At 34.6% G+C, this 21,101-nt stretch overlaps 1 protein-coding gene across 7 annotated transcripts in view; it reads left to right on the forward strand.

Moving 5' to 3' along the window:
* Positions 1–21,101, forward strand: part of GALNT13 (polypeptide N-acetylgalactosaminyltransferase 13) — a 560,582-nt gene that overhangs the window by 203,455 nt on the left and 336,026 nt on the right. For all 7 annotated transcript variants that reach the window (XM_082465040.1, XM_082465041.1, XM_082465042.1 and 4 more), the window contains one exon: positions 8,112–8,280. In XM_082465040.1, coding sequence (XP_082321166.1) covers positions 8,112–8,280 — 169 coding nt within the window. The remainder of the gene's footprint in view (positions 1–8,111; positions 8,281–21,101) is intronic.

A 21,101-nucleotide genomic window follows, 5' to 3' on the forward strand; every position in this document is an offset into this window, starting at 1 on the left:
AATTTTATACTAATATAGAAATTTGCTTTTTCCTAAAAGAGGAACCAAGAACTTTGCTATCTGTCCTTACTCAAATAGTTTTCCTTATCTGTAAATTATAGTGAGGCTCCTATAATTTCCTTATCTGTAAATTATAGTGAAGCTCCTGTGAGAACTTTCCTGCTAAAACAAACCATAATTCTTTATGATACTCTTCTACCTGCTCGTCATCTTAGGTACATTAAGTAGCTTTCCTTCTTTCAGGAACTCCACTCAACACTGATGCCTTCTTTTTCATTCCCCCAACATCCACTAACTTCACCTTCTGTATCTATCACTGTAAAAGCCATGTTATATCCATCATCACTGAAACCAGAGTTTTGGTTAATATGCAGCTGAAATCCCCTTATTAAGTACAGTTGAACTGATTTAAACAATACAGATGATGCTAAAGAAAGAATGTAAAAGTTCTTCTAATCTAAGGAACCACTGCAAGTCTCCGTTGGTGACAGATGTTTATACATCATATAAATTTTTTTCATAGAAATGGGCGTATTTTTTAGTATCGTTTCATGACCTCTTTTTTCACTTAAGTATAATATGAACATCTACATAATTAAATATTTTTCTATAGCATAATTTTAATTACTTTATGTTTTCTGTATGTGGATATAACATAATTTATATTGTATTTAAAATGTAGTATATGTAGTATTTAGTATATATATGTAGTATATAATATCTACATGGAGAGGGAGAAAATATACATTTATTTTTTTCTTGCATGTAAAAACATATAATATTACTTTAATTATCTATGCCAGTAAAATTTGGGACATATCCATATTTCCTTAGAATATATTTTTATAAAAGATTTCTGAGTCATAATTTATAAGCTATGTTTCATTTTCTTTTATAGAATATTACAGGAATGTGTGATACGGGCATCTACTGTAGTACATATATGCATTGGCATATAACTTCCATTTATGTAACACTGTGAAGTTATTTAAATATTTTACAAAAGAAGAAATTATGGACAAGAAAGAAAAGTCCATTATTGTAAGGCTAATTGCTGCCAGTATTTAAGCAGCCAACTTTGTATTGAGTTATTATTGAGAACCATTTGTAATAGTTACACAAACTACTATTTTTAATAAAAATTACCATTGGGGTCTGAAATAGATTAATTGCACACTCCACTTTATTTAAATGGTTTCTTTAACTATCTGCTTAGGGTCTGATTTGTGATCTAATTAAAACCTCTTAAGGCCATAGTCTTCACACATTTTAATTGTGTGCCACTATCTGTAGAAATTTTTCAGCTTGTATTAATGTATCTAAATTTATTTAGTATGCACACATATATTATTCTCAACCTAAATATTAAATACTAATGAGGACTAATTTTTAATATAAAAAATAGGTATGAAGCAGAGATTTTACTTTTTTTTAAATACCACATGGATCATTTTATACATCTGAGGTGGGAAAAACCTCTACTTTAATTGCTCTGTTCATCAGTCTCTCGATAGAACTAGATTGTCTCAAAGTTTCCTTCTACTTTTTTGAACTTATTCACTGATTGAATGAATGGTGTCAGGCACTGAGCTGAGTCAAAGTTGAGGCAGAATACATTGGTGAGTCTTCATAGACCAAAGGGGAAAGAACAAAGTGCTCGAATAAAAATAACACTACCAGGTATAACAGATAGGTCTGCAGTCCCAATGGTTTAGCAAAATAAAGTGTTTTTGCTCTCATATAAATTACGCAGTGGGCATACCTGATCAGCTGGTGGCTGTCGTCCAAGTGGTGATTCAGGCATCTATGTTACCGCCTCCTTGTGATGGCTCTGCCGTTTTCAACACGTGGCTTCCAAAGTTGCTATAGCCAAGGAAAGAGCATGGAGAATTGCACATGGGAAATTTTTATTGGCCAGGCCCATAGCATTTCTATCCTCAGTTACAAAACCACACTTAAATGTAGGGGAGGCTGAGGAATGTTGTATATCTGTGTATCCAGGAGGAAGTAAAATGGGACAGTTGACTAGGTAGACTCTCTGCCATTACATGTAAACAGATAGTGGTAATGGAGTATTATAAAAGGCGTAATGGAATAAAGTAAAAGAGCTATAAAAACAGAGAAGAGAGAGTGTTTACCTTATCTGAAAGTTGAAATTGGTGAACAGAGATTATTTCAGTCATCAGACATAGGAGGAAATTCCTAGCCAGAGGAATATCAGAAGGAAAAGTCAAAAAAGATGAGATAAACAATAATTATATTATAGCATGGTTAATCTGTAATTTCCTCATTAAATTTCTACCATATTTTCAAAACAAATTCTTAAACAAATTTTTAAAGATGTAGACTAAGGAAGAAAATTAATTGAATCATCATTTATAATAGAGATTATGGAAACAACATAAATGTTCAAAGGCAAAGAATTAGTTAAATAAATCATGGTAGAGCCATGTTATGCTATATTTTGCAGCCATTATAAGGTAGGTATGGATTCACATATTTATTTGGGTAGATTTTCACAATTGCTTTTTAAACGATAAAAACAAGTATGTATGATAATGATAAATGAAGTGATAAAATTCAGCATGCATGAATGGTCATATTTTAAATACATAAGTATGTTTCTGAATAAATTAAAGTTGACCATTCAAGCAGAAGTTTAACTGATTTTTCACTTTTTTTTTCATCGTGGCTACCTATCTATCTCTCTCTCTCTTTCTTTCTCCCTTCCTTCCTCCCCTTTTCTCTCTTTCTTTATTCTTTCTTTTAAATGAGCATGTATTATTTTTATATATAATAAAAAAATATATTTTTGATTTAAAAAATAAGTAAAAGACAGTTTTGGAAATTAGTGTTCCCTTGGTCCTGTGAATGATCTCTCACTTAGCTGGTGGAAAATGCTGCCTTATTAATATCTAAAAGGGTACCACCCTACTGGGAAATAGTAGCTAATATCTGCTGGACTTGATCCCATTGGAGCTTGCTATTTGCAACATTCTTGCTGCATAAAAATCTAGTTACTGAAATGTAATGGGCAGAAATCAGAACACCACATATGGCCATGTTAAAATTTTTTAAAAAGTATTATTGACAGATGTATCAGATTTATAAAAATGCATAGTTTTTTTCAAAAGTGTAGTAAATGAATTGCCATTTATTCCCACATAAAATAGAATGAATTTTGTTTGATATATATATATATTAAGCTCTGTATTATAATATTGATATTTGAAGTCTATCATTGTTTCTAATAGAAGTGGGACAAAGTAAAGATATACTGAGTTCCTTTACTTTAACAAGAATTATTCTTTATAAACTCAGGGTCTGTAGATTTGCAAAAGAGCATGGCCCACGGGACACTGAGTGGAAAGCAAAATGGTTTGGATGGTGGGATGGTTGGTGATCCAAGGGCTAGTGTGATTTCCCCATCTTCTGACTCCACTGCAGACTTGTTTATGATTGACAAGACAAACAACATTGTCTTAGGGAAACTGATTTATTAGCAATGAAGTATGAATATTCAAAGATGAGAGAGATTAAAAGTCAAGGTTTTAAATTTATTTCAATTGACGATTTGGAAGAGATGAAAATTAGAGAAGAGCTGCAGTATCATAGAAAAGAAAGATTTTAAAGGCAAATATACAGAAATTAACAACTGAGTAGATCTGAGGATAGAAATATAATTTGAGGTAATTTTTTGGAAAGTATGGCAGATGGGATAACATTTAGATTTGGGTCCAATGTCATGCTTTTACCAATATGCATCATATATTACTGTGTTCTTTAACATAATAAAATCATTACTTTAAAATGACCTAAATTTTATTTTACTCAAGTTTGTTTTTAAATATAAACTGTCTTATCTCTCTTTTTTCAAATAGACAGTGCTTATTGTTTTTTTTTTTTTTGACAGTGCTTATTGTTAATGGGATATTTTTGCAACTGAAAAAATGTTCATAATGTACATAAGCCAATAATGCAATTAATATGTAGTGTTCATTTTGGTAGACTGATCAGTTGGTTTATTTATATTTTGGTGGCCATTATTTTATCAATGGGAATTCTATGATAAAAATAAATCTCAATCTATATGGTATGCACTATGTTAAAGAAAATGAAAGATATATGTTATATATATATATATACATATATATAATGATTCTGCTTTTATATTTCAACAAGTTTTATAATGTCATATTGAGTCAAATTATCTATCATTTTAAATTATTTAACCATATAATTAGGAAGAAAATACCTTCCAGCATAGTATATTAATTTATTTTTACAGTCCAAACCAGATTTGGAATTGGGACATTTCCATCCATATTTAAATCAATAGTCAAGGTATAATGTAGATTTAGTTGCCTTCTCCATCATATTTGCCTATTAAGAGTGGAAAAGTAACACCAAAACTTCAATGACTTTTCTTTCTGTTATTTTACTTTGGCTGTGGAGGAGCGTGGTATCTTGTAGGTGTGTGGGTGGATTTTCTTTTTCTTTAAACTATGTAGAGGAGAGAAATAAACAGGTGAGAAAAAAAATAAAAGTTGCTATTTAAAGGTACTGGAGATCAGAGATAAACTACATACTAAACTGCACAATCTTTTCTATTTCCTATTTATTATTTGAATAAAAGAAAAAAAAAACCTGCTTCTTCTAGCAATATGTATTCTTCCAGGTAACAGCCAGGAAAAGAAAAGGCTGGTTCCACATTATAATCACTTAGCATTTTTTCCTTGAGCAAGGTGAAAAATACCAATAGGTCTGCTCATGCATAAGAAAAAACATTTTGTAAAATGTCAAGTATGCATTCATTAGAGGCTATTATAGACAAATATATTTAACTTTGGGGAGGAGACACTTAACCTGATACACATTAAGTTGTCATCTATTCTTCACTAAGAAGCTGAGAATAATTAAGGAGAACGATTATATGTGCTTGCAAACTAGTTCTAAGTATACGGATACTGTTTATGACAATTTTATTTTTGTTGATAACACTACAAGATGATATACTTACTCTACCACTGACAAAACTATAATTTTCATAATGCTAAGCAAAGGAAATGGTCACAGCTTTGAATATATTACAAAAAACAAGTACTTCAATGTGCTATAACTTGATCTTCATTCTCTGCAATGATGGAGTTGAGCCCCATGGTTTTTCTACATAGCGTAAAAGTCATTCCTATCTATTTCGTAGTCTTGGTAGCATTGCATTGATGCTAGCGCCTTTCTCTGCAATGTAATGTGTTTTTGTTGGAATTTATAGAGGACATTTTAAAGAACTGTGAATGGTGAATGAATTGCTTTCTTAATTTCTAAAAATTCTAATTTTTTAACCTCAAATTCTTTAAGCTCTCTTTAATGTATCAAAAATCAAAAATTCTTTTTCCCAGAAAAAAATTAGTCCTATATTTTCTGACATTAAGGTTACAGACCAGAATATGTAAAATATCTATCATCTACCTGTCTGTCTATCTATCTCTACCAATCTAGATTGAGAATCTATTTCCTTCTAGATAGATATAGATATAGATACAGACACATACATAAAATATCTATGGTCAGTGGGTAGTATTATATAGCCTGATTATGTCCTTTACTTCAGAATTAGAAGGACTCCTATGGAAACTATAAAAATTCTTTTAAACAGTTTCTATGGAATCAAAACTTAAAGAAATCCTAGAAATGAAAAGTACTTTAAGCCCTATCTAAGTCCAATGTCTCACCAACAGCACAAATTCACCCAAAGCCAATGCCAACAACTCCATCTGATTTCAGGGACAATAGGCTTACTAACTCCTGAGGGAACATATTACTGTTAGAATTCTAATTCATAAATTGAACAAAACATGCTTTTTCATAAAATTCCTGCCATCATTTCTATTTTTGCTTCTTAAAGTGAATGAGAGTCTTCATAAGCTTTAAGATAACTTTTTTTAATAGTTTTAGGTCGAATACATATATCTTTTTCATTTAAAAATTTCCCGGTTCTTACCATTTTTCTACATATAAGAGGATTTACAGGCTAATTACCTTCATGATACCCGTATCTGAAGTTCCCCAGAGATGCCTAAATCTCTTTTATAGCTTGACTCCTGCCGTTCCAAAGTCAGAATAACCTTTCACAGAAAATAATCTACTGGAAGACCCATTGTATATTAGTACTAGTAGTATCAGTCTCGATGTTTTATAACTATGGTCAAATCAGAGGAAAGTCTCCTTATTGTGTTCTACCCTAGTTTTGACCATATTCTTATATTATATTAGAATTTATATTCCATGAAATGCTGTAATTTATGGATTATTTTCACATGCTTTTTATCCTCTAATTTTGTATTGAAGTATAGTTAACTTACAAAATTGTGTTAGTTTCAGGTATCCAGCATAGTGATTCAATTTTTTTTTTTTTTGCAGATGATATTACATTTTAGGTTATTACAAGATATTGGGTATAATTCCCTGTGCTCTACAGTAAATCCTTGTTGCTTATCTATTTTATACATAGTAGTTTGTATTTGTTAATCTCATACCCCTAATTTGTCTCTCTCCCCCTCCCTTTCCCCTTTGGTAACCCTAAATTTGTTTACTATGTCTATGAGTCTGTTTCTGTTTAGTATGTACACTCATTTGTATTATTTTTTATATCCCACATATGAGTAATATCATATAGTATTCATCTTTTTCTGTCGGTCCTATTTCACTAAGCATACTATTCTCTAGGTCTATCCACATTGCTGCAAATAGCAATATTTCATTCTTTTTTATGGCTGAGTAATATTCTATATACATATATACATAGATACACATATATATACATATATATACACATATATATATGTGTGTGTATATATATATGCTTGCCACATCTTCTTAATCCAGTCATCTGTTGATGGGCACTTGGGTTGCTTCCATATCTTGGCTCTTATACACGGTGCTGGAATGAACATTGAGGTACAGTGCATGTATCTTTTCAAATTATTGTTTTAGTTTTTTCTGGATATATAGCCAGGAGTGGAATTGCTGGATCATATGGTATTTCTAGTTTTAGTTTTTTAATATTCTTTAATTTTTAAAATACATTTTAAAGTAATCTGGGTCCAAATATTTGCCCTTTAAAGTATATGGAAATTAAACTCAGTAAGATTAATGTGTTAGGTGCTATAATACAGCAAAATGTTGGAAGAGTCAAGACCAGAACTACCAGTTTCTTTCATGGTAACCTAATTTAATATCATTATGAGAAGTAAGTTAAGGGTATAGTAGGATTAACTGGAACCTTGGCTTATTACTATATGTTAGCATACATACAGACATATGCATGCATGCATGTGCCTACACACACACACACACATTGAACCATGTATTTTATTGCTAGAAGGGACATTTGTGTGGTGATAACTTGGAGGAAATGGCAAGAACATTAGCTTGTATAGAATCCTGAGTGTTCTTAATAAAAACAGTCAAGCCCAGAATATTGCTCTGAAATTCCAGTTATGGAACACATGGCCTCCAAATCCAACTTGACATTTAAAATTACATGTCACTGCTATGAAAGTTCTTTTCACTTATTTGAAAATGATTTGACAAAGAAATCAAATTCTGTTGGGGATAAAGCGTTGCCAACCTTACTTGCTTTTATAAAGATATAATGGCAGTAGATATTTGAAATACCAAAATATTTAAGTGGATGTGAAAATAAATTAATCTTGGTAAATTTTTTAAATTTCTCTTTTATCATTTTGCACAGCTTAGTCTGCCCAGAGCTCAACTTCATCCCTCTCTAATTAGTGTATTAAAAAACATGAAAGAGAAGTTTTAAGTTTTGGTGTTTTGTGTTGCTTAATTATTAAGTCTTAATGATTAGTCAGATCATATATATGTGATAGACTTGAAGAACAACATGCAGCATTGAGTTAATGAATTAAAATAAGTTGTTTCTTTAGTGTAGTGCATGGTTTGTAAGTGGCAATAGAGATTTGATGATTGTATCATTAAGCCAGTTTATAAGTGATACCCTTTAGAATCTAATCCAACACATGAGTTTATATTTTCAGTTCATTATCTGTATGTTTGTATGTATGTGTGTACCTGTGTGTGTCTTACAGCTGTTATTTCAAGAAACCAAGAAGGGCCAGGAGAAATGGGAAAGGCTGTGCTGATTCCTAAAGATGACCAGGAGAAAATGAAAGAACTGTTTAAAATCAATCAGTTTAACCTTATGGCCAGCGATTTGATTGCCCTTAACAGAAGTCTGCCGGATGTAAGATTAGAAGGGTGAGTTTACATTTGTTTTATAATCTTATATATTAGCAATCCCCAAATTTCAGAATATCTCAGAACTTCAATTAACTCAGATTATTTGAAATCTAGAGCTATATGGTTCTGAATACCTTTGCCATAGCAGGAATTAACTGTGCATACGTATGATGAGAGATATGAACTGTCTTTCTCTGGCAGAGCAAAATATGTTACTTGCAAAGACATTGCAGAATACACAAACCTAACAGATTTTTTCCTTCATGAGATGTCTTTTTGTTTTACTTTGCTTTATCTTGCTAAAAATAGAGCAAACATGATCTTTGATAAATTATTTTCTTGCCTGTATAAAAAGCTCGTATACTTTGCTTTGAAAAACTATATGCTTTGCTATTCCAGCATAAAAATAGCCAACTGCCTGTGTGATTCTTTGACCCTTTACAATTATTTATTGTGGGCTCTTTAGCAATTTATGATGCTATTTATCGATATAATTAGAAAGCTCAGTTAATCAGCCATGGAGGAAATACTCACTTGGAAATAATAATACTGCATGAAAAATTATGTTGAAGAATTCAACACTTATGTGATTAACTGTAAGCCATGCTCTAGATAGTTGAACATATTTTAAATGGAGGTAATAAAAATCAGAATATTTAGTGGGAGTATTGTCATCCTTGTATATAGTCCTTATAAAGAAAACTCTTGGCACTTAGAAAAGATACGTCCTCAGTTTGTAGAAAATCTCCAAGTTTACAAATATCCTTCAGAACACACTTCCATTTAAAACGAAGTTGTTCTTTTAGACATGTAATGGCCCATACGTAGTTGATGCATACAAAGTTTGCTACATATAATGGCTTATATTACATTAGTGAGATGGTGACATTGACATATTTACTAAACATGATTTTTTTTCCTTTCTGAATTACTTCAAATAAGGCCAAAATAAATTAATCCAAGCCTTGTTGAGATGCTGGCCTGGGTTGTCAGAAGGTTCACTTGATAGCTAAGTAACTGGTTTTGTATACCCCTGTACGCTTTTGAAATGTCTCTCTCAACAAAACCACAAATAACTACATATTATGGATATTTTTGGTTCCTAGCAAATAGCTTAAGCATCAAATTTAACATTTTTGCATTCCAAAGGCCTAAATAATTTTACAGGTAGTTCTGTCCTTATTTGTATGTGTGTGTTTGTATATATTTAGATACATTTGAATGTTTAAGGAAATACAGTAAGCATATTCTTCTAAGTAATTTTGAGCATTTTATATGCTGAGTTCATAATGTTATAATGTTGCATTTATTACCTTGTTTTATATACTATGTTGTGATAAAATGGGAAAATGTGATACTTATGTGTTCAGGAAAACCATGTACACACTATTTCAAATTTTTTAAAATCTTCATTTTCAACTATCAGAACATATAAAATTAAATTTTATATCAAATCTGGTATAAAATTAAGGTAAGAACTATTTTAATACAGAGCCGTCACAAAAGAAAAAAAGAAGCAACATCATTATTGAGCATCCATTTAAAATATTTGTGGCCAGTGGTATTACTTGTTTTAAGAATTACTGAGTGTATTAAGTACTTGAAGATTTAAGTCTTAAACTATGGAACAATTCAACATTTAAAAAATGTAGGATTCAAATCTCAGTATCAAAACTATTAAAAAAATGCCATACCTACTGTAGATATTATTGCTTGAATTTTGAGATTTTGCAAATAATAGTAGTGAAATAAATCATTTTCTGTTTTATTCTTATGACAGCACAGTGTATGCAATTAGTAAAAAAAAAAAAAAAAAAAAAAAAGAAAAAAAGAAAGAAATACCATCTACAATTCCTAGACAAATCATAAAGTGTGTGTGAAGTTCACTGAGGACATTTGCAAGTCATCTTTTTTTTTTTTTTTTTTTGCAAGTCATCTTGAATGACTCAATTGTGTGACTCCCTGGGAACAACTAATGTTGAGAAACACACCATGAATCAGATATCCAAACTTATTTAAAAGATGTAAAAAGCTGTTAATACCCATTTGATGTAGAAAGCTATATTTTTTCCAATTTTGGTATTACAGTTCGGTTTTTGGATAGTTACATCTCAACATATGACACATAAAGCTAGCCTCAGTGATGACTGAAATATCAAGATGTAAAAAGATGGGATTTATAAATAATTAGTTTAAAAAGATCTTATTTTAGTGAAAACTAGAGTTGATATTTATTTAGAAAGGGTCTGAACTGCCCAAACTGTGAATTCATTAAAACATCTCAGCATATTTTATGACTGCATTCAGAAAATTGTCCAAATAGTTTAATGTTGTGTTTGGCTTTAATATCAATCTACAAATATTTGAAGATGTGTTCAGAGTGTTGACCTGAAACAAATAGACTGTCAGATATTTCTCCAGCAAAAATGGGTTTATTTAGGATCAGCAGAGAATTGCAGTTCAGGGTCTGCGACCATGGCAAGCCACATGCAAGTCCCCACACAGCAAGGGAAGGAGAACACTTTTATAGAGTGAAAAAGGAAGTTGGGAGAGCCATAGTAAACAAAGAGTCCATGGCATTTCAATGGCTGAGTTCTTGCCAGGAAAGAAGTCTTTCTTTGTCCAGTTGGGCTCTGCTATTCTTGCAGGGTATGAGACTCCCCTTTCTGATGCCCAAGCTCTATTTAATTGAGGTTTCTGTTTATTAATTTTTTTACATATCCCTCTTTTGATCATGATCTTTCTCTAAAAGCATCACTGATCAAGAGTCAGGTTTTCAGGTTTCAGTGGCTTTTTGTCCCTCAGTGTCAGGAAGGCTCTTTCCTGGGTGGTGTCTCATGTCAGAGGGAAAATGCTCAGATTGGAAACCTATTAAAGTCATATTCAGGTAACAAGGAGGGTGAGGAGGGAGAACTCTCAGGCATTATTATTTAAAGTCTCTATGTTGTCAAGATCATAGACATTGGAGATCATCTGATGTGTTATATCATTATCAAAGGTTTAGCAACAAACTTCCAACAGGCCTGTTCTGGATATCTTGGGAAAACTGTCTCATCAGATGTCCTCTCCTTCAATATCGGGAATTTTTTTTACTTTTAGGCCACAAAATTATGTGCGGGTCCAGTCAGTGCTTGGCGCTCTTTTTTAGGTGTGTGTGTCATGGAAATCCAAGAGTCTATTCCTTGGGGGTTGGTGGCACAAGGGTTGCTTAGCAGTAACCTGATAGTGACCTTTCCAGCAAGGTTGAAGAGAGTACTTCTGGAAGTGTCTTTTTCAATAGACAGAATCTCAGGTTGCAAGGTGTGATGCTTGAGGTCTTCGTCTCGCAAGGGTGCATTGTAAACAGATTGCTCTACGAAAACTCATAGTGATTTTTAATAGAACGAATTAGGTCTTTGCAATATTGGAGGGTCTCTCCTTTTAGCAGTTGTGGGTCAAAAGAAACAAGAGCCAAGTGCACTGGCGTTCTATCACTATCTCAAAGGGTGAGAGTTTATGAGTTCAAAAAGGGGTGAATCTGAGATTTAGAAGGACCAACCACAGTGCTTCTGGCCAAGCTATTTGGAGAGCCTCTACAAATTTTGCCCGTTGAGTCTTAATGATGCACTGAGTGTGTTCTTCTAAACCAGAGGATTGAGGCCACAATCCACACCAGTGACAGTGCTGTAAAACCAGCCAAACAGCAAAGACTTGGCAAAGCATCTGGCCAATAAAATGGGTTACTCGAACACTATGAAACTCAAGAAGACTTCTTCTGGGAAGGAATAATCTTTCCCAACTTTAGCCACAGAAGAGGCAGGAAATGGTCTGCAAGGGAAGGTTTCACTCCACGGCGAAGACATATAGACTGTGACTGAGACATATTTATATCCATTAGACAGAGGAAGTTGTATGAAATCCAGTTGCTAGACCTCAAATGGTCCATTTGGCAGTTTCAAATGTCTGGGAGCAGTAGGAACAAACTTCCCTGGGCTGTACTTTGGACAAGTGGGACAGTGAGGTAGGCACTTTTTGTGGCCCTGTTAATGTTTCCCCACCAATACTGATTCATGAAGGTCATCATTTTTGTCAGTAGATCAATGGTTTAATGCACGTACAGTAGTGAGGAGTGAGCATTTTAGAGTCTCAGGTAGGACTGCATTGTTATTTGGTTCAAACCAGAGCCTTCTCTTTTTATCAAACCAACAATAATTGAATTTCCAATCTTGTTTTTCCTTTTCTGAGGCCAGTTGTTGGACCTCTCTAGCCAGTTTTTCTAAATTATCATTTGGATAATTTGGAAATACCTTTTGGACCATGACAGAGGTTTGGATGCTGTTGGTCCCTTTAAGGACAGTATTTCTTGCAGAAATATCAGCAAGGTGATTTCTCTTAGCGACCAGAGATTTCAAGTTTAGAATATCCCAGAATCTTAATAATAGCTAAAATGGCAGGTAACATTATTGTGCACAATAATTCCTGAACATAAGGGCCATTTTTAATGTTATTTCCACTGGAAATAAGGATGTTGTGGAAATGTTGCTTCCACAACATTCCCAAATCATGAGCTACTTCAAAAGCCTATCTACTGTCAGTATAAACAGTTTTGTCCCTGGCTAAAGTTCAAGCCCATGTAAGAGTGTGTAATTCAGCCTGTTGAGCTGAAGTAGCCACAGATAAAGATGCTCTCTCAACAACATCATAACAAATTATGATAGCATGCTCAGAGCACTATTTGCCATTGTCACCTTTAAAATAAGAACCATTGGTGAACCTTCAGAAGTCAACATTACCTAATGGAATTTCTGATAGATCATTATGAGGAGTCAGGAGGTGGTCCATCAGTGTTAAGCAGTCATGAGGAACTTTGTGGGTGATGGAGGGGAAAAGAGTAGCCAGGTTAAGGTTATTGTAACAGAAAAGAGTTATGTGAGGGGCAGTTAACAAAAGGACTTCATAGGAGGTAAGATGGCTGGTGGAGAAATATTGAATGTGGTGAGAATTCAGGATAGCTTCTAATGCATCAGGTACAAAAATAGTTAAAGGGAATTCCACAACAATTTTCTTGGTGGCTTTAACCAAAAAGGCAGTGGTTGATATGGCACTAAGGCAAGACAGGTATCCCGGTGTCACAGGGTCTCGTTGCTGGCTATAATACCTTATGAGTCGATGGTGGTCTCCATATTTTTGGGTGAGTACCCCAAGGTCATTCCCTTCCTTTTCATACACAAAAAGGAAAAAGGAATCCGATAATTGGGATGCCCAAGGACAGGTTGCTTCATCAAACTCTCCTTTAGAGCCTTGAAAGCTGTGTCTTCCAGTTCTTTCCATAAAACTGGATAAAATTGGGTTGGGGTTGTTATTGTTGAGTAAAACCTGCAGAGGTTTGGTCATAAGAGAGAAATTTCAAATCCAATTTTGTCAAGAATCAAGTAGCCCAAGGAAACCTCACAGTTGGTGCTTACTTTTGGTTTTGGGGAAACTTAGGATACCATGAAGTCTCTGTGGATCTAGGTAGAGCCCTGTTTTTGATAGCATATGCCCTAAATATCAAACCTGGGGGACTTCCCTGGTGGCACAGTGGTTAAGAATCTGCCTGCCAATGCAGGGGACATGGGTTCAAGCCCTGGTCTGGGAAGATCCCACATGCCATGGAGCAACTAAGCCCGTGCGCCACAACTACTGAGCCTGCGCTCTAGAGCCCGTGAGCTGCCTACTGAGTCTGCGTGCCACAGCTACTGGAGCTTGCGCACCTAGAGCCTGTGCTCTGCAGCAAGAGAAGCCACCGCAGTGAGAAGCCCATGCATCGCAACGAAGAGTAGCCCCCACTCGCCGCAACTAAAGAAAGCCCGCATGCAGCAATGAAGACCCAATGCAGCCAAAAATTAAAAAAAAAAGAAAAAGAAAAAGAAGAAAATATCAAACCTGGGTTTGGCCAAACTGCAATTTTCCTTTGGTGACCTTATGTCCCTTTAAGACTAAAGGCTTTAACAAGCAGATGCTGTCTTCCTGTGAGGGCACTTGAGAAGGAGAGTAAAGAAACAAATCATCCAGATATTGTAACAGAGTAAAACCTCTAGGGAACTTGATGTCATCCAGATCCGCCTTCAGGATTTGCAAGAAATAAGAAGGACTCTCAGTAAAACCTAAGGCATTACTGCCCAGGTGAATTGTTTTTTCTTCCCAAGTGAAGGCAATAAGTACTGGCTAGCTTCATCATCTGGAATACTAAAAATAAATTGCATAAATCAATTACATTAAAGAATTTACTTCCAGTGGGAATGGATGTTAGTAAGGTATGAGGGTTAGGAACAATAGGGTGTCCAGGGATAACAGTGTTGTTTATTGCTCTGAGGTCCTGGACAAACCTCTACCCTCAGCCCTTAGGTGTTCTCACCAGTAAAATGGGAGTGTTACAAGGGCTAGTACAAGGGATAATGAGTCCTTGAGCCATGTAATCTTCTGTTATGGACTTTATGCCTTGAAGGGCTTCTTTACTTATAGGATATTGATTAATTCTGGGAAGAGGTTTTGAGGTATCTAATTGAAATTTGACTGGAGGTACGCTGTGAATTTTGTCACATCAGTTGGAGATTTTACCCATATGGAAAGTGGTAGTTGATTCAGTAGGGACAAGTGACCAGTGTTTTCAGAATCTGCTTTAGTACCAGCAGAGTAGGAACAAATAAAAGATGTCAAAGGGCTATTTAATTCACCTGGGGGTTACTTTGATGACTACTGTCAATTTTTAGAATTATTTCCCCTCTGGGAGAAATAAATTCTGGCATGATACTTCTCTAAGCCTCAGCTTAATAAGTGAATAGGGGCAGAGGAACTAAGGATAAAAGAGTGGGCATCTCTCAGAGGGCCTAAACAAAAGGGAATAGGTTCGGAGACAAGAACCTCTTGAGGTTCATTAGAAATCCCCACTATTTGAACTATTTTAGTACTCCGAGGGAGGGGTTGCTTTATAGTAGTGGGGTTGAGCACTAAGCATGTGGCTGTGGTGTCATTTAGGACAGGAAGAGATTCCTCCCCAATCGGAAGAAATGTTTCTCCAAGTCAGGAGGGAGAACTGGGAAGAGCCCCTGTAGATCCCCAGAGCCCTGTCATTGAGAATAAGGACATTGGGAAGGCTGGTTACAAGGGCTGAAGGTGCCTGAAGTGCTTAAATTTGTAATAGTCTCTTTTCCAATGTCCTGGCTCTTTGCATTAATAGCAGAAACTAGAGGGTTTCGGTTTTGTGTAGGAGCTTCCATTTGCTGGAGTTGAAGATGAAGAATTTCGGTGGCCTTCTTTGGAGGTGACTCATCTAGAGTAAGAGAGCTACTTTCCAGATTAAGTAAATGTGGAGTGGACATAGTTTCCCATTCCATCTGGGTCCTTTTTAGTAGAAGGAAGAGGTCCCAGTTCAGCCCATTAATAAACTAGAGTTAAGAGCTACTTGGATGGAATCAACATCTTAAGGAAGACCAGAATTTTCTTTGAAAACAATCTGAATTCAATAATAAAAAATCACGAACAGGTTCAACATATTTTTATATTTTTATGTGCAAGCCTGAATTTTTTTCTAATCAACAGGCTTTGGAAAAACTCTAGGAATTGCTCAATGATGTCATCTAGCAATTGTCTGAGACTGATCATGTAATAAGTTAGTGGGCTGTTCTCCTGGTTATAATTCTAGTGACCTTGCAGAACTTTCCCAATTAGTGGTTTTCATCCAATACTAGACCTGACCTTAATTGACAAGCATATGATCTAGCTGATATAAGTCAGAGAAACCAGGGTGATAAGTTTGAATGACTATAAAATAAATTTCTCCACCATCCGAGAGGATCTTTGGTTACTTTGGGAAAATCTTTGACTATGGCTCCTAGTTCAGCTTTAGTCAAGGGAAGATAAGAAACTAAGGGTTTAGCCTCTGGAACCTCAGAAAGCTTAATTTTAAAGGTACATGTTCTGACAACTTTAAGAGGAAAAGGGAGAGGGGAGAGTTTCAGAGAAAAGGGAAAGATTGGCAAGAAAATTAAGTATGGGGGAATTGAGGGTATATTGGAGGCAGCATAGAATGGATGGAGGAAGGTGGCACCAAAGGTGGAATCTGGACATGAGGAGAAGAGCAATCGAGACAAGATGGGACGAGAAGCAGAGCCTAAGACAAAGAAGCCAAGGAAGGAGAGCCTGGGGCTTTGGGAGCCATTGTTTCTCTCTTTAATCATTTGTTTGCCTTAGTTAATCTTAAAATCATACTTTGCAGAGAGGCAATTTTAGATACCTGATAACATTGGGAAGCCTCAAAATACCAATTGAAATAAGTGTTCCAGTCAGTTTTGGAAATTTTTGAACCAGTTCAGTTTTAAGGAAATTAAGTTTAGGGATTTCAAAAGTTCCCCATCATGGCCATTGAGATTCTAAATTGCCTTTGGTCAAGTCAGTCCATTTATTTAGAAATTGTGCATGGGGAAGGACCTTGGTTTTAAAAATAAAATTAGCCAGAGTCCCTGTAGGGAAGGCACCCTCAAAAAAGCTAGATAACTGGGATCCCATTTCCTAGAGGTTTTTCCTTTAGAGCAAAGAAAATTTTCAAACAGTTTAAACAGTTTGTAGAACAAATGGCTTAATTCAAAAGCTTGCAAGCCAGTCCTAGCCAGTCCTTAGAAAACATTGGTCCTGGAGGAGCCAGGCTGAAGGCTTTTTTTGTTTTTTAGCCAGTCTTCAGAGGACAGCGCTTCTAAAGGAATAGGCCAAAAGTTGAAAAACCAGAACAGTTTCATCTGAAGCAGCCCCTTCCTGAAAGAGTTGAGCCAAAGGCATTTTTAGACAGGTTCAATTGAAATAGTCTGATCTCAAGATCACACCAAAGTGCCAAAGGAGTAGTTACACACAGAACAAAACCTTAACCAGAAAGACAAAGCCTTTAAATAGATCCTGAATAAAGCCTGCAGGGCTTCAAACACAAGAGGATGTGAGCTGAAATCCAGGAAAAACTTCACATTCCCGTGCTGGCGAGAAATGCAGTGAGAAACAATGGGCTCAACTGTAGGTACCACCCCTGTTTGTTCCGCAGCCCTGGAGCCATAGGGAGTCTCCTCTGGTCCCTGAAAGAGCCACCAAAATTTTGACCTGAAGCAAATAGACTGCAATCGCCAACAAAGATGTGCTTATTCAGATCAGCAGAGAATTGCAATTCAGGGTCTACAAACATGGCAAACCACAGGCAAGTCCCTGCACAGCAAGGAAAGGGAGACACATTTATAGAGAGGAGAAGGAAGTTGGGAGGGTGGGAAAAAAAAGTCCATGGCTTTTCATTGGCTGAGTTGTTGCTGGGAAAGAAGGGGAGTCTCTCTTCTTCCTGTTGGTCTCCACTGTCAATGCGGGGCATGAGAGCTCCCCCTTCTGATATCCTGACTCTGTTTAATTGAGGTTTGTCTTTATTAATTGTTTTACAAGAGGAATAAATCTAAGTAAATATCCCATGTTTTCAAAGAGAAGAAACTAAATAAAAAATGTTTTTCCATGGAGGCAATTGTGATGAAACATCAGGACAAATTGAAGTTAAGTTCTAGAATGTCCATCCCTAGGGATGTTTAAATTTTTATATTAATTTGCTTATTTACTTAATATATTTATTAAGTTTTATATTACACTTATATATTATCTTTAATTATTTGAGGGACATAAAATGATAGTATCACAAAGAATCATGGTACTTGGATATTTTAAGTACAGTCAAGGCTGAAGCACTTACCAAATTTCTTACTTTTTTGAAGGCCCTCAGTTTCTGAGATTCTTGTGGTTAAATCTATATAAATATAAATAAAATTCCAGACAGCTATAAGCAATCCTCTCTCCCCTTTGCCCATCCTCCATAAATTAAAAAAAAAAAAAAAATAGTACAATGTCATAAAATTCTATTCAGAACTTTGAGAAAAATGACTAGCAACTTGCGTCAGTGGATCAGCATTAGGGATTAGTTAGCATGTTTCTCATCTATTACGGGTCTAATATTTTGTAAATTGATATAGTTTGAATTTAAGAAACTGGGCCTAAATATTTCTGTTTAAAAAAGCAAGTAAATAAGTGTCATTTTGTTTGGTTTTCAATGTAAGAGTTTTCAAGTAATATTTAAATAAGAGAGAGAGAATATATTACCAAACTAAAGAAACCCATTAAGTGATATTAAACACATTATTTTAGCACCTAATATGCTGATATGTGCAAAATACTGTTCTGTGTGCTGGGGATATAGCAGTAAACAAAACTAAGTCTCTGCTTCATGGAATTTAGAACAAATAAAAGAATGAAGAATGGTAAGCGATAGAGAATAGAGCAGTAAGGGGAAGCCTCTTTAAGAAACTCATTTGAGTAACCTGAGTGGACCTTAAGCAACTAAATGTTATAATTTCCTTTTACTGATACACAGAGCTATTACATATTTACTGGGATCCTGAAACAGACAATGCTAGAAATATAGCAGACCTATGCATATATAAAACTCCATAAAGATACAAAAGCAATGGAGCAAATGTTAAGCAAATGCATAGATGTATGTTTGTTTGTGCATGTGTATTTGTATCATTTTTTGAAAAGAGTGTTTGAGCTATATTTCCATGAAATCCAGCAAAAATCACAATTTGGTTTGCAAAAGCTGTCTGCAGCCAATGTTATCCCATGCCTCTAGGCTTTTCTGAAGAAGAGAAAACAATGTGACTATGATTATAATCAATGACGTACATGACTCTATTCCATTATATGCAAAACAAATAGGTGGAACAAAAAGCCTACTGTGGAGAAATTTTTCAAATAATTAGGGGGAAAATCTCTAGGTATGGAGCCGAAGCACATAGGTTTAAGATCTGGCTCTGTGGCTTTCTACTGGATCTTGGGTAAGCCATTAATTTTCTAAGCCCCAGTTTGCTTTCACTGATGAAACCAAGTAATCAGTTAGTCAACCAACCAATCCCTGTCATTTACCTAATATAGGTTTAGCCTTGAGAACAAGAAAATGGATATAATAGCCCCTGACTGTGAAGAGTAAAAAGAATATATTTACATAAACAACAAATTATAGTATCGTATGAACACACCAAAAATGATGAAGGATAGAATTGTGCTGAGTTCCTAGTGAAATTTTTAGATTCATTATCATTATTAATCTGTGGAATTCTTTTATGTCCTAACCTTCTTTTTTGGACTAAGCAAGGAAACTTTTTAAGCAATTGGCTTCTCCCTTTACTCTGCCATTCTTTTTGAATAAGAAATTAATGGTAATTATTGAGTGAATATTTATAAAATAGCTGTGGCCAATTAAAACAAAATGTTAAGGTTTTTTAGCATTTACTTGTATTCAGATGTTTAATAGCACTTCAAGTTCTGGTATTGAGTTGTTTGAAGGTTATAATGCAGCTGGCATTTAAATATATTTCATCAGGGAAAAAAATGAGGAAATAGGAAATTTATTTCAGCTATTTATATCCTAGACAAATAACTGCTTCTTATGCATGCACACTTGCAAGCTGATAAAGAGAAAAATACTCTAGTGGTCTTGCGATATTAGTGGAAAGGAGCTGTAGCATACAAATTCTGAATAAGATGCTCTCAAAGGACAAAGAGTTTATTTACTACATCAAACAGAAATAAATCATAATATATATTTTTTCTGTGCTTAATCTCATAAGTGTACCTTTATATGGATTGTCTTTCCTATGAATTAAAATACAATAAATGTAGCATTGATTGCACAAGGAGACATAGAAAATGAGACTATTAATTGGATTTCTGAACTCTGTTCCACATCTTTTCTTTATAATTTGAGAATTACTATAACTTTCATATGCTGGCAAAAATTTTGCCTCTGAAGATAATAATAATTTCTATAATACTTTGATTTATGTAATGTGCTCATGTGTAGAATTAATTTCACTTCCCCAATTAGAAGTGGTGTGTAAGAATCTCTGTCTCTGTGTGTTTGTGTATGCACATAAATATATACATTTAGACATATTTATTTGAAGAAGATAAAGATGTTGATAGTTCAGATAGATAGATAGATCACAGATACTTAGATCAAAGATAGTTCTGATCTACAGAACTCTGATCTACAGAACTATAAAATAATAAATTTATACTGTTTAAGCCCCCCCCCCAAAAAAAGATAGAGATGATAGATATTATTATTATCTTTGAAATAATAATACTGTTTCACTATAACTTTCCTTTCAAATAAGAAAGTTGATTACAACATGTCTAGGTATGTTTTCAGGGACACATTTGTGTACCACTATAGGCAGAAAGCATGCTGCGTAACTCCATTTACACCTGAACTACCCCTCGACAATCTATTTAATTTTCTAACAACTATTACTTTGACTTTTTAAAAATTATAATAAGCTATACAAAACATAAAATTTACCATCTTAACTATTTTTAAATGTATAGTTCAGTAGTGTTAAGTATGAAGGGGATCAGAATATGCCATCTTTAAATATACCACTTTGGCATGAAGATTATTTTGACTAAAGGAAATTTAGAAAAAAACAGGCACAGGAAAAGCTGTCTTCCCTCCCTCGTCTGCCTAAAAGCAAGGCAAGTTTCCCTCTTGAAGATGCCCCTGTCTCTTGAACAAGAAAAGGAACAATAACCTTTATCACTGATGATGGACATGGCACTGAGATGACTGCATAAACTCAACCTTACTAAATAACCCTTATCTTCTGTTAGTTTCCCCCATATATTTGCCTTCCCACATTTTACCACCCCTAAAAGCCCAAATTCCTTTTCCTTTGTCTTTTCCATGATTCATCACCATTTGTTAAAATGACATCTAAGACCCCCCCAACCCCAGCCCTGAGTTTAACCAC

This window comes from Balaenoptera physalus (assembly GCF_965194825.1).
Source record: "Balaenoptera physalus genome assembly, chromosome: 6".
Taxonomy (NCBI): Eukaryota; Metazoa; Chordata; class Mammalia; order Artiodactyla; family Balaenopteridae; genus Balaenoptera; species Balaenoptera physalus.